We start from the raw sequence: 13,391 nt of genomic DNA, 5'->3' as shown, positions 1-13,391 counted from the left end.
AAAATCAAGTATACATGATAGTAGTGTCCATATCAAATGAACTGTACATGATAGTACTGTCCATATCAAATCAAGTGTACATGATAGTACTGTCCATGCCAAATGAACTGTACATATTTGAACTGTCCATATCAAATGAACTGTACATATTAGAACTGTCTATATCAAATGAAGTGTACATGATAGTACTGTCCATATAAAATCAAGTATACATGATAGTAGTGTCCATATCAAATGAACTGTACATGATAGTACTGTCCATATCAAATCAAGTGTACATGATAGTACTGTCCATGCCAAATGAACTGTCCATTTCAAATGAACTGTACAAGATAGTACTGTCCATGCCAAATGAACCGTACATATTTGAACTGTCCATTTCAAATGAACACTACATGATAGTACTGTCCATATCAAATGTACTGTACATGATAGTACTGTCCATATCAAATGAACTGTACATGCATATGATTGTACTGTCCATATCAAATGAACTGTACAAGATAGTACTGTCCATGCCAAATGAACCGTACATATTTGAACTGTCCATTTCAAATGAACTGTACATGATAGTACTGTCCATGCCAAATGAACTGTTCATATTAGAACTATTTCAAATGAACTGTACATGATAGTAGTGTCCATATCAAATGAACTTTACATGATAGTACTGTCCATATCAAATGAACTGTACATGATAGTACTGTCCATATCAAATGAACTGTACATGATAGTAGTGTCCATATCAAATGAACTTTACATGATAGTACTGTCCATATCAAATGAACTGTACATGATAGTACTGTCCATATCAAATGAACTGTACATGATAGTAGTGTCCATATCAAATGAACTTTACATGATAGTACTGTCCATATCAAATGAACTGTACAAGATAGTACTGTCCATATCAAATGAACTTTACATGATAGTAGTGTCCATATCAAATGAACACTACATAATAGTACTGTCCATATCAAATGAACTGTACAAGATAGTACTGTCCATATCAAATCAAGTGTACATGATAGTAGTGTCCATATCAAATGAAGTGTACAAGATAGTACTGTCCATATCAAATCAAGTGTACATGATAGTACTGTCCATATCAAATGAACTGTACAAGATAGTACTGTCCATATCAAATGAATTGTACATGATAGTACTGTCCATATCAAATGAACTGTACAAGATAGTACTGTCCATATCAAATGAACTGTACATGATAGTAGTGTCCATATCAAATGAACACGACATAATAGTACTGTCCATATCAAATGAACTGTACATGATAGTACTGTCCATATCAAATGAACTGTACATGATAGTAGTGTCCATATCAAATGAACACTACATGATAGTACTGGCCATATCAAATGAACTGTACATGATAGTACTGTCCATATCAAATGAACTGTACATGATAGTACTGTCCATATCAAATGAACTGTACAAGATAGCACTGTCCATATCAAATCAAGTGTACATGATAGTACTGTCCATATCAAATGAACACTACATGATAGTACTGGCCATATCAAATGAACTGTACATGATAGGACTGTCCATATCAAATGAATTGTACATGATAGTACTGTCCATATCAAATGAACTGTACATGATAGTACTGTCCATATCAAATGAACTGTACATGATAGTACTGTCCATATCAAATGAATTGTACATGATAGTACTGTCCATATCAAATGAACTGTACAAGATAGTACTGTCCATATCAAATGAACTGTACATGATAGTAGTGTCCATATCAAATGAACACGACATAATAGTACTGTCCATATCAAATGAACTGTACATGATTGTACTGGCCATATCAAATGAACTGTACATGATAGTACTGTCCATATCAAATGAACTGTACATGATAGTACTGTCCATATCAAATGAACACTACATGATAGTACTGGCCATATCAAATGAACTGTACATGATAGTACTGTCCATATCAAATGAACACTACATGATAGTACTGTCCATATCAAATGAACTGTACAAGATAGCACTGTCCATATCAAATCAAGTGTACATGATAGTACTGTCCATATCAAATGAACTGTACATATTAGAACTGTCCATATCAAATGAAGTGTACATGATAGTACTGTCCATATCAAATGAACTGTACATGATAGTACTGTCCATATCAAATGAACTGTACATATTAGAACTGTCCATATCAAATGAAGTGTACATGATAGTACTGTCCATATCAAATGAACTGTACATGATAGTACTGTCCATATCAAATCAAGTGTACATGATAGTACTGTCCATGCCAAATGAACTGTACATATTTGAACTGTCCATATCAAATGAACTGTACATATTAGAACTGTCTATATCAAATGAAGTGTACATGATAGTACTGTCCATATAAAATCAAGTATACATGATAGTAGTGTCCATATCAAATGAACTGTACATGATAGTACTGTCCATATCAAATCAAGTGTACATGATAGTACTGTCCATGCCAAATGAACTGTCCATTTCAAATGAACTGTACAAGATAGTATTGTCCATGCCAAATGAACCGTACATATTTGAACTGTCCATTTCAAATGAACACTACATGATAGTACTGTCCATATCAAATGTACTGTACAAGATAGTACTGTCCATATCAAATGAACTGTACATGCATATGATTGTACTGTCCATATCAAATGAACTGTACAAGATAGTACTGTCCATGCCAAATGAACCGTACACATTTGAACTGTCCATTTCAAATGAACTGTACATGATAGTACTGTCCATGCCAAATGAACTGTTCATATTAGAACTGTCTATTTCAAATGAACTGTACATGATAGTAGTGTCCATATCAAATGAACTTTACATGATAGTACTGTCCATATCAAATGAACTGTACATGATAGTACTGTCCATATCAAATGAACTGTACATGATAGTAGTGTCCATATCAAATGAACTTTACATGATAGTACTGTCCATATCAAATGAACTGTACATGATAGTACTGTCCATATCAAATGAACTGTACATGATAGTAGTGTCCATATCAAATGAACTTTACATGATAGTACTGTCCATATCAAATGAACTGTACAAGATAGTACTGTCCATATCAAATGAACTTTACATGATAGTAGTGTCCATATCAAATGAACACTACATAATAGTACTGTCCATATCAAATGAACTGTACAAGATAGTACTGTCCATATCAAATCAAGTGTACATGATAGTAGTGTCCATATCAAATGAAGTGTACAAGATAGTACTGTCCATATCAAATCAAGTGTACATGATAGTACTGTCCATATCAAATGAACTGTACAAGATAGTACTGTCCATATCAAATGAACTGTACAAGATAGTACTGTCCATATCAAATGAACTGTACATGATAGTACTCTCCATATCAAATGAACTGTACATGATAGTACTGTCCATATCAAATGAACTGTACATGATAGTAGTGTCCATATCAAATGAACTTTACATGATAGTACTGTCCATATCAAATGAACACTACATAATAGTACTGTCCATATCAAATGAACTGTACAAGATAGTACTGTCCATATCAAATGAACTGTACAAGATAGTACTGTCCATATCAAATGAACTGTACAAGATAATACTGTCCATATCAAATGAACTGTACAAGATAGTACTGTCCATATCAAATGAACTGTACAAGATAGTACTGTCCATATCAAATGAACTGTACAAGATAGTACTGTCCATATCAAATGAACTGTACAAGATAGTACTGTCCATATCAAATGAACTGTACAAGATAGTACTGTCCATATCAAATGAACTGTACAAGATAGTACTGTCCATATCAAATGAACTGTACAAGATAGTACTGTCCATATCAAATGAACTGTACAAGATAGTACTGTCCATATCAAATGAACTGTACAAGATAGTACTGTCCATATCAAATGAACTGTACATGATAGTACTGTCCATATCAAATGAACACTACATAATAGTACTGTCCATATCAAATGAACTGTACATGATAGTACTGTCCATATCAAATGAACTGTACATGATAGTAGTGTCCATATCAAATGAACTTTACATGATAGTACTGTCCATATCAAATGAACACTACATAATAGTACTGTCCATATCAAATGAACTGTACAAGATAGTACTGTCCATATCAAATGAACTGTACATGATAGTACTGTCCATATCAAATGAACTGTACAAGATAGTACTGTCCATATCAAATGAACTGTACAAGATAGTACTGTCCATATCAAATGAACTGTACCTGATAGTACTATCCATATCAAATGAACACTACATGATAGTACTGTCCATATCAAATGAACACTACATAATAGTACTGTCCATATCAAATGAACTGTACAAGATAGTACTGTCCATATCAAATCAATTGTACATGATAGTAGTGTCCATATCAAATCAAGTGTACATGATAGTAGTGTCCATATCAAATGAAGTGTACAAGATAGTACTGTCCATATCAAATGAACTTTACATGATAGTAGTGTCCATATCAAATGAACACTACATAATAGTACTGTCCATATCAAATGAACTGTACAAGATAGTACTGTCCATATCAAATCAAGTGTACATGATAGTAGTGTCCATATCAAATGAAGTGTACAAGATAGTACTGTCCATATCAAATCAAGTGTACATGATAGTACTGTCCATATCAAATGAACTGTACAAGATAGTACTGTCCATATCAAATGAACTGTACAAGATAGTACTGTCCATATCAAATGAACTGTACATGATAGTACTCTCCATATCAAATGAACTGTACATGATAGTACTCTCCATATCAAATGAACTGTACATGATAGTACTGTCCATATCAAATGAACTGTACATGATAGTAGTGTCCATATCAAATGAACTTTACATGATAGTACTGTCCATATCAAATGAACTTTACATGATAGTACTGTCCATATCAAATGAACACTACATAATAGTACTGTCCATATCAAATGAACTGTACAAGATAGTACTGTCCATATCAAATGAACTGTACAAGATAGTACTGTCCATATCAAATGAACTGTACAAGATAGTACTGTCCATATCAAATGAACTGTACAAGATAGTACTGTCCATATCAAATGAACTGTACAAGATAGTACTGTCCATATCAAATGAACTGTACAAGATAGTACTGTCCATATCAAATGAACTGTACAAGATAGTACTGTCCATATCAAATGAACTGTACAAGATAGTACTGTCCATATCAAATGAACTGTACAAGATAGTACTGTCCATATATATTGAACTGTACATGATAGTACTGTCCATATCAAATGAACACTACATAATAGTACTGTCCATATCAAATGAACTGTACATGATAGTACTGTCCATATCAAATGAACTGTACATGATAGTAGTGTCCATATCAAATGAACTTTACATGATAGTACTGTCCATATCAAATGAACACTACATAATAGTACTGTCCATATCAAATGAACTGTACAAGATAGTACTGTCCATATCAAATGAACTGTACATGATAGTACTGTCCATATCAAATGAACTGTACAAGATAGTACTGTCCATATCAAATGAACTGTACATGATAGTACTATCCATATCAAATGAACACTACATGATAGCACTGTCCATATCAAATGAACTGTACATGATAGTACTGTCCATATCAAATCAAGTGTACATGATAGTACTGTCCATATCTAATGAACTGTACATGATAGTAGTGTCCATATCAAACAAACTGTACAAGAAAGTACTGTCCATATCAAATGAACTTTACATGATAATACTGTCCATATCAAATGAACTGTACATGATAGTAGTGTCCATATCAAATGAACTGTACAAGAAAGTACTGTCCATATCAAATGAACTTTACATGATAATACTGTCCATATCAAATGAACTGTACATGATAATACTGTCCATATCAAATGAACTTTACATGATAGTACTGTCCATATCAAATGAACTGTACATGATAGTAGTGTCCATATCAAATGAACTTTACATGATAGTACTGTCCATATCAAATGAACTTTACATGATAATACTGTCCATATCAAATGAACTGTACATGATAGTACTGTCCATATCAAATCAAGTGTACATGATAGTACTGTCCATATCAAATGAACTGTACAAGATAGTACTGTCCATATCAAATGAACTGTACAAGATAGTACTATCCATATCAAATGAACTGTACATGATAGTACTGTCCATATCAAATGAACTGTACATGATAGTACTGTCCATATCAAATGAACTGTACAAGATAGTAGTCCATACCAAATGAACACTACATGATAGTACTGTCCATATCAAATGAACTGTACATGATAGTACTGTCCATATCAAATGAACTGTACAAGATAGTACTGTCCATATCAAATGAACACTACATGATAGTACTGTCCATATCAAATGAAGTGTACATGATAGTACTGTCCATATCAAATGAACACTACAAGATAGTACTGTCCATATCAAATGAACTGTACATGATAGTACTGTCCATATCAAATGAACTGTACATGATAGTAGTGTCCATATCAAATGAACTGTACAAGAAAGTACTGTCCATATCAAATGAACTGTACATGATAGTACTGTCCATACCAAATGAACACTACAAGATAGTACTGTCCATATCAAATGAACTGTACAAGATAGTACTGTCCATACCAAATGAACACTACAAGATAGTACTGTCCATATCAAATGAACTGTACATGATAGTACTGTCCATACCAAATGAACACTACAAGATAGTACTGTCCATATCAATTGAACTGTACAAGATAGTACTGTCCATATCAAATGAACTGTACAAGATAGTACTGTCCATATCAAATGAACACTACATGATAGTAGTCCATACCAAATCAACTGTACATGATAGTACTGTCCATGTCTGTCTAAGTGCCTGTATTAAGTCTGATAATGGTTTAATAGTAATACATGTGTTGCACATCGAGGAGGTGACATAGTGTTGACAAGTAATCAAATGGTGTTAGCACAACTGAACCTTTACAGCACAAACGTGCTGATTTGACTGAAATTTAACAGAATTATTTCTGGGGATGTGTAGAGGAAGAATTATCGAAAACTACATGGTAAATTGGGCTGGAATTAGATGTATGACTCTAGCGAATCAGTCATAATGTACAGATTGTCATACATAACTTTAAATTTATGGTATAACAAACCATGTTGTATGAGGTTATTGACCTTTGTCAGTCCAGCCACACATGTTGACATATATCAACATGTAATGGCGTACGACAGTGGTATCACGTACGTCCCGCCACAGCAGGGTAAATAACCGATTTCAACACTTCTCGCATCGGTATATGCTTTATACACCTATCTCTGTAGAGCATAACAACACCAGGAAGACTTACAATGTATTTTGGATAAGGTAGACCTGGTCAGATACACAAGCTAGCTGAATATTACACCCCTCACTGTCGCCCGACTCAATTTTGAACCTTCACTGTCAACATGGCGGACGGTAAGAACAAAAGAAATAGTCGAACTGTAAAGAATACCCAGCAGCCGAATACTCGTAACGTATCGGAAATGTTAGTCGACTCACCAGTCGAGGCAGAACAAACATTTCCCGAAGAAGTGGAAGCAACAATATGAATGGAGTCGGGAATAACGACGCAAATTCGCAAAGGAAAAGACCTGACCCCCGATGAAGTTGACAGTGTGACACATTGGCGACACGGTAAACAAGAGTACGAGATCAATGACGTTTGCTATAGAACCACCCCAAGCAGAATAAAAGATTGGATTGTGGCAGCTAAGAAGAGATATAACAATGCATTTCTTCACAAACTCAACATCAACATGCACTGGTGCAACGTGTCGGGTGGCACCCAAATGAAATGGCTGGACAAAAGACGAGAGGATGATGACGACAGCAAACAGGTTACAGTATGTTTTTACTTCACAACTGGCGTGATTTTCATCCAGGGTAAATGCATCAATAAGTGGGCCAAATATGAATATGCTGCATTGAGAGACGAGGTTCACAAAATGAATACAGACAGTGAAAGTGCTGTTCTAGAAATCCAGTCAGATAGCAAAGCCAGTAAAGGCCACAACAAAGATGGCGTCCCCCAGCACTGGGATCGGGAAGGGAAGATGCCCCTCCAAGCACACTCGCCAACAGACGAACATGTGTTACACTGTGCACCTAGTAGCGATATAGAAACCTTACTAATATATACAACACCAGGAGAACCAACCAATTATGGAATAAAAGAACATGAAAATACGATAATATCACCAATTAGCAAACTTAGTGACCAATCCCCTATGAAAGCAGCTCTGCTCAGCAAAGCGAGGAATCTTGTACAACGAAAAGAAACAGAATTCCTAGAGACAATACAAGACATTGAAACCAGCTTCATAAGCCTGACAGACAACTGACAACAGACAACTGTGAAACACATTGACCCAAAGAAATTCTCAAATACCAGACATACATCCATTTAAACACTAAGTGGCAGGGGAATCAAGGAAGCCAATCAAAGAAAATCAATATTTTGAATAAGGTATCATTTGAATGGAAAATAAATTTTCTATATCATAGTAGCAAATACATACATTCAAATATCACACACAGCACGGAAATATGGATTAATGTAATAAAATGTTAATAAAACAAACATAGGTTGTTTATGTATTGACATATCACAAATAAACAAAACTTCTGTATACTGGTTAAATGGTCAAAATCAGTGAAAATTTGTCAGAAAATGTTGTTTTTAGTCGTAATAAATTTCAACGAAAATAATTACCGGCTCACTTATCCAATTACAACGCTCGTCATTTGGATCGTACTCCCGATACCGTTCACTGTCATGCTTTCAAAATGGCTGTGTAGATAAACAAGGCTAATACGCATGTGTGGAACTAGTTATGGCAGCAATTTTTGCAGCGATAGCTGCCATTAAACGGCATAATGGCGAGGTAGGTGAATGAACTTTGGCGTTCCCGCAATAGCGGGAATTGATGGGCGCCCTAGAGCATTCCCGCAATAGCGGGAATTGGTGGTGAAAGGATTAACCCAAATTTTGTTGTGAATGTGATATTTGAATGTGTACATTTGTAAGTATGATATAGACAATTTATTTTCCAGTAAAACGATACCTAATTTTCAAAGATTAGCTACATTATTTCAAACTAAATGTCCAGAGACGAATAGACTTTAAAAAAAAAAACATTAAAAAGTTTGCGTTCACCAGTATGTTGTCACATCTGGCCAAAATCTCATGATACATGAGATTCACATACTATATTTTACTATCGAGGACTTCAAAAACGTGCGAGATTTTGTGACATCATTACATGTACCCACCATGTTGGAATTGTGTATGCAGTCGCCCTGGTCAAACTTCGCAATGGCCAACTATTAACCTAAAAGTGTTGTCAAAGTAAATTTGAACTAAAAACTAATGATCGGACACAGCATCCCTACTTTATCAAAAGGTATACGAGTCTGTTATACTTTTTTGACGACGTTTAAGAATACAAGTCAAAAGTCTATAGCATCACGTTTGCTGTGTAATGCAAGTGATCGAAGACAGCAGAGGGGAAACACGTTATCACATGGGGAACAACGCTGTCACAGCATTTGAAGCATGACACAAAAAATTAAAAGCATGGCGCTTGCCGTCGATACCAGGGTGCCTCGCGCCCTGCTAAAACCCCTTATGATGGCGATTGCCAGAATTAAAGTATATGTTGTTAACGATCATTTTACCATCAAGATTGAGTGAGAATTTCTGTTCGTCACTGTGACGAACAAAGCATGAAATATTTTCGTCAAATTGAAAGTGAGTTCGCATTTGCATATTTGGTAAATATTAGCATGAACGCTGCAACATTCATTACTTCCGCATTATCTCATTAATATTCATAAACTTTGGAGATGTTTAATACTCTGTATTTGGAGTGGTGTCAGACTGTAAACTGTGCAGCTGTGCTATGCCATTGGCACTGTTTTTGAGATTCTGATTTCACAGACAAACAGATGTAAGAACACATGCACACAATCATGCATACACACATACACAAAGACACAGACAGACAGACTGATACACACACACACATACATACATATATACATACATACATACATACCGGTACATGCATACATACATACATACATACATACATACATACATACATACATACATACATACATGCATACATACATACATACATACATACATACATACATATACATACATATATACATACATACATACATACATACATACATACATACATACATACATATATATATACATACATACATACATACATACATACATACATACATACATACATATATATATACATACAAAGGCATGCATAATTGTTAATCCTTCCTTATGATAGGAATATGAGTGCTGAAGTACAATTACCTTGTACCCTGTAACAATATGCTGTTGTTACTGATAGTATTACCTTGTACCCTGATTTAGTTACTGATAGAATTACCTTGTACCCTGATTTTGTTACTGATAGAATTACCTGGTACCCTGATTTTGTTACTGATAGAATTACCGTGTACCCTGATTTGAACCCTTTACATTGCTAACAAGATATGTATGTAATTAAAAGAAGAAAACAACTCACACAAATAGCATAAATATATCTTATGGAACTTGAGACATGGTTTGATTTCTTGCTCTTTTCAGTTTTAAAGGTTTCAAAACTCCTGGTTCATCAAGGTTGTCATTTTCTAGACCATCTTCAATTTCATCAACTCCAAGTAGCACTATAGGAGAAGTTACACCAAAAAAATCAGGTAAAGTATTACTATAACCAAGGTTGTACAATCAAAGAGTAATTTGATGATAAATAAAGAAAGTCACATATTTGTCAGCATTTTTGACAAGATTAAGAACAACAATGTTTACACAGATATTGATAGATTACTAGAATTGGTATCCAACTTTGTCTCTACATTTGCTGTCAACAGTGACGGACATTGTTGAAGTTACACTAAAACAGCAGTAAATGCCAGTGTAGTCCTGTGTATTTTGTAATGATTTGACCGTTACAATAATAAGTAATTCTACTATGAGCATATGCATTCTTTCTGTTATAATTTACAGGTATTTACATGGACTCATTCAAATACAAAATTGATAAGCATATATTTCTTAAAAGAAAGCAAGACTTAGTCAAAGAAAAGCAGAAAACTCCTTGTATAAAGTTGTCCATTCATTCAGGCAAATGCATAGACTGCTTGAATTTCAGTATCCAACTGCGATAAGATTGTAATATGAAGTAATCTGTGACACTAGTAATCTATCAACATCTATATAAACATTTACATTTCTTTATTTTGTCAAAAAAGCTGGATGTGTAATTGATTGTCTGTGTACAGACAAATACCCACCTTTTAGCATACTTTTGGGTAAGCCTAGAATACAACACCTACTTGGTGGAGGGAGTCTCCACACTGAAAGGCATAGCAAAATTTTGAGCCAAACTGATAGGACCTAGAGCAGACATCCTGACTGCCTCTTGGGCCATGTCCCACAAGAACTTAAAATCCAAATCTAACATTTCACATAAAAAAACCAAGTATTCAAAACTAGTAACAATCTCTAATACCTCCGTAAACAGTTGGCATTCTACTCATTGGATAGCCCTCATCACATGATTACGCCAAGTACTTTAATTGGATCCGCATATCAAATTATGAAAATCTGTTCATATCAAATATCACTATCATTGGGATGTTTGCAGATTAGTTACAGAGGAATTTGAATCACATATTCCAAAGTATTTGAAGTTGTTACAAAATAGTAGAAGTTAATTGTACTTAACCGAGAAGGACACATTGTGGTGAAGTCAATGGGGTTGGTCTTGACATGTCAGAACCACCTACCCCATTGACTTCGCCCCAGTGTGTCTTGTAATATGTGATTCAAATTCCCCTCTAACTAATCTGATTCATCACAAACACGTAGTAAAATCTTTTGTAATGCCTAGAACACATATTTTAGTAAGGTATGAACCAAGAACTGAACATCAGCTTAGGATGAGGAAATAGAATTATTGTTTCATGCTCTTGCTTTGTAAACTCATAATGTACACATTGTGCAGGCATTTCAAGACTGGACAGCAGGTCATCTACAAGTAGTGTGATACCAAACCCTTCCCAGTCTCTTCATCAAATGTGTAGAAGTTTCCTGATCACATCTTTAGACAGATATAATAACACAGACACCCTGGAACTTGGAGTTGTTGACATGATACTCTACAACATGCATAGACTCAAATCAGCTGTACAAGTCATAGAAAGCAAGTGCTACAGATCTAGAGACAGCGAAGCTGATTCAGAACATTTGGAAAGCTCAGAGAATTTATCAAAAAATATACTGGAAGCTAGTATAGCTGTGGATTCACTACTGTCACACATCTCACTCTGGAGTTCATACCATGCCAGTTTAGACAGTGGACTTGTTCATGATTTGACACAACAGATGACTGAAACTTCAAAGAAAATAGCTGGTAATGTTGTAAAACTGTTACAGGTAAGAACTATACTAATAATCATGGCCTTCTGCAGTTTCATTAGAAGCAGGTAGCCGGAGAAAGTACCCACCTACTCTTGTCATTTCTCTGCCTACTTCTGCCGAGATGTTAATAGAAATGACATGAAATTTAGTGAAAGGCAATTTTGTAAGGAATATTTAAATTTTACAAAATGGGTTACAAATGAAAATATTATGTTTTGAAAGAGAGTGTGGGTCCATTTCCGATCAAACAAAATAATACTTCTGTGTTGTTCAAGTAAACTGGCTATTACTACATGTAGTACTGGTCACATATGATAAGAGATATTGTCCTATCATGAAGGGATATATCTATACATCTTGTGCTGTGATTGGCTATTCTCTCAAGCCACGCTCTGGCAGTGGCTGTGATATGTTACCAACTTTAATGAATATTAAGTAGTCAATGCGTAACTTTAGTAGTCAACAACAAATGCCATGTGCAATGGATATGAGGCTGGTAAACAATGTAAAAGAAATTGTCACCCACAGTCCAACGTCAAAACAAAAGAAAGGAACTACAAAATTTGATGATTTATAGGGTTCAAGCAAGTAAAGAATGACACTTTTTGGTGAATTTCAAATTTGTGTCTGTTTTACTTTGGAGCTGTATCTCCAACATGACAGGATGTTGACGTTGAATATACAGGCATGAATGTGTACATTCTATTGTAATAACTTACAATGTACAGTTCTCTTTATGAAATGATAGATTTCTCCACCAGGCCGACGAAAAGTCTGAAAACAGGCTGACCCCCCCCCCCCCCACATCACTTA

At 34.8% G+C, this 13,391-nt stretch overlaps 1 protein-coding gene across 1 annotated transcript in view; it reads left to right on the top strand.

Annotated features, from left to right (window-relative positions):
- Positions 1–13,391, top strand: part of LOC144440766 (kinesin-like protein KIF14) — a 152,694-nt gene that overhangs the window by 116,221 nt on the left and 23,082 nt on the right. Inside the window, 2 exon segments of the mRNA XM_078130145.1 lie at positions 10,743–10,852; positions 12,163–12,593. Coding sequence (XP_077986271.1) covers positions 10,743–10,852; positions 12,163–12,593 — 541 coding nt within the window.

Source organism: Glandiceps talaboti, chromosome 10 (genome assembly GCF_964340395.1).
Source record: "Glandiceps talaboti chromosome 10, keGlaTala1.1, whole genome shotgun sequence".
In the NCBI taxonomy this organism is placed as follows: domain Eukaryota; kingdom Metazoa; phylum Hemichordata; class Enteropneusta; family Spengelidae; genus Glandiceps; species Glandiceps talaboti.
Note: the sequence above shows the minus strand (reverse complement) of the source record. Positions and strands in the feature narration are given on the sequence as shown.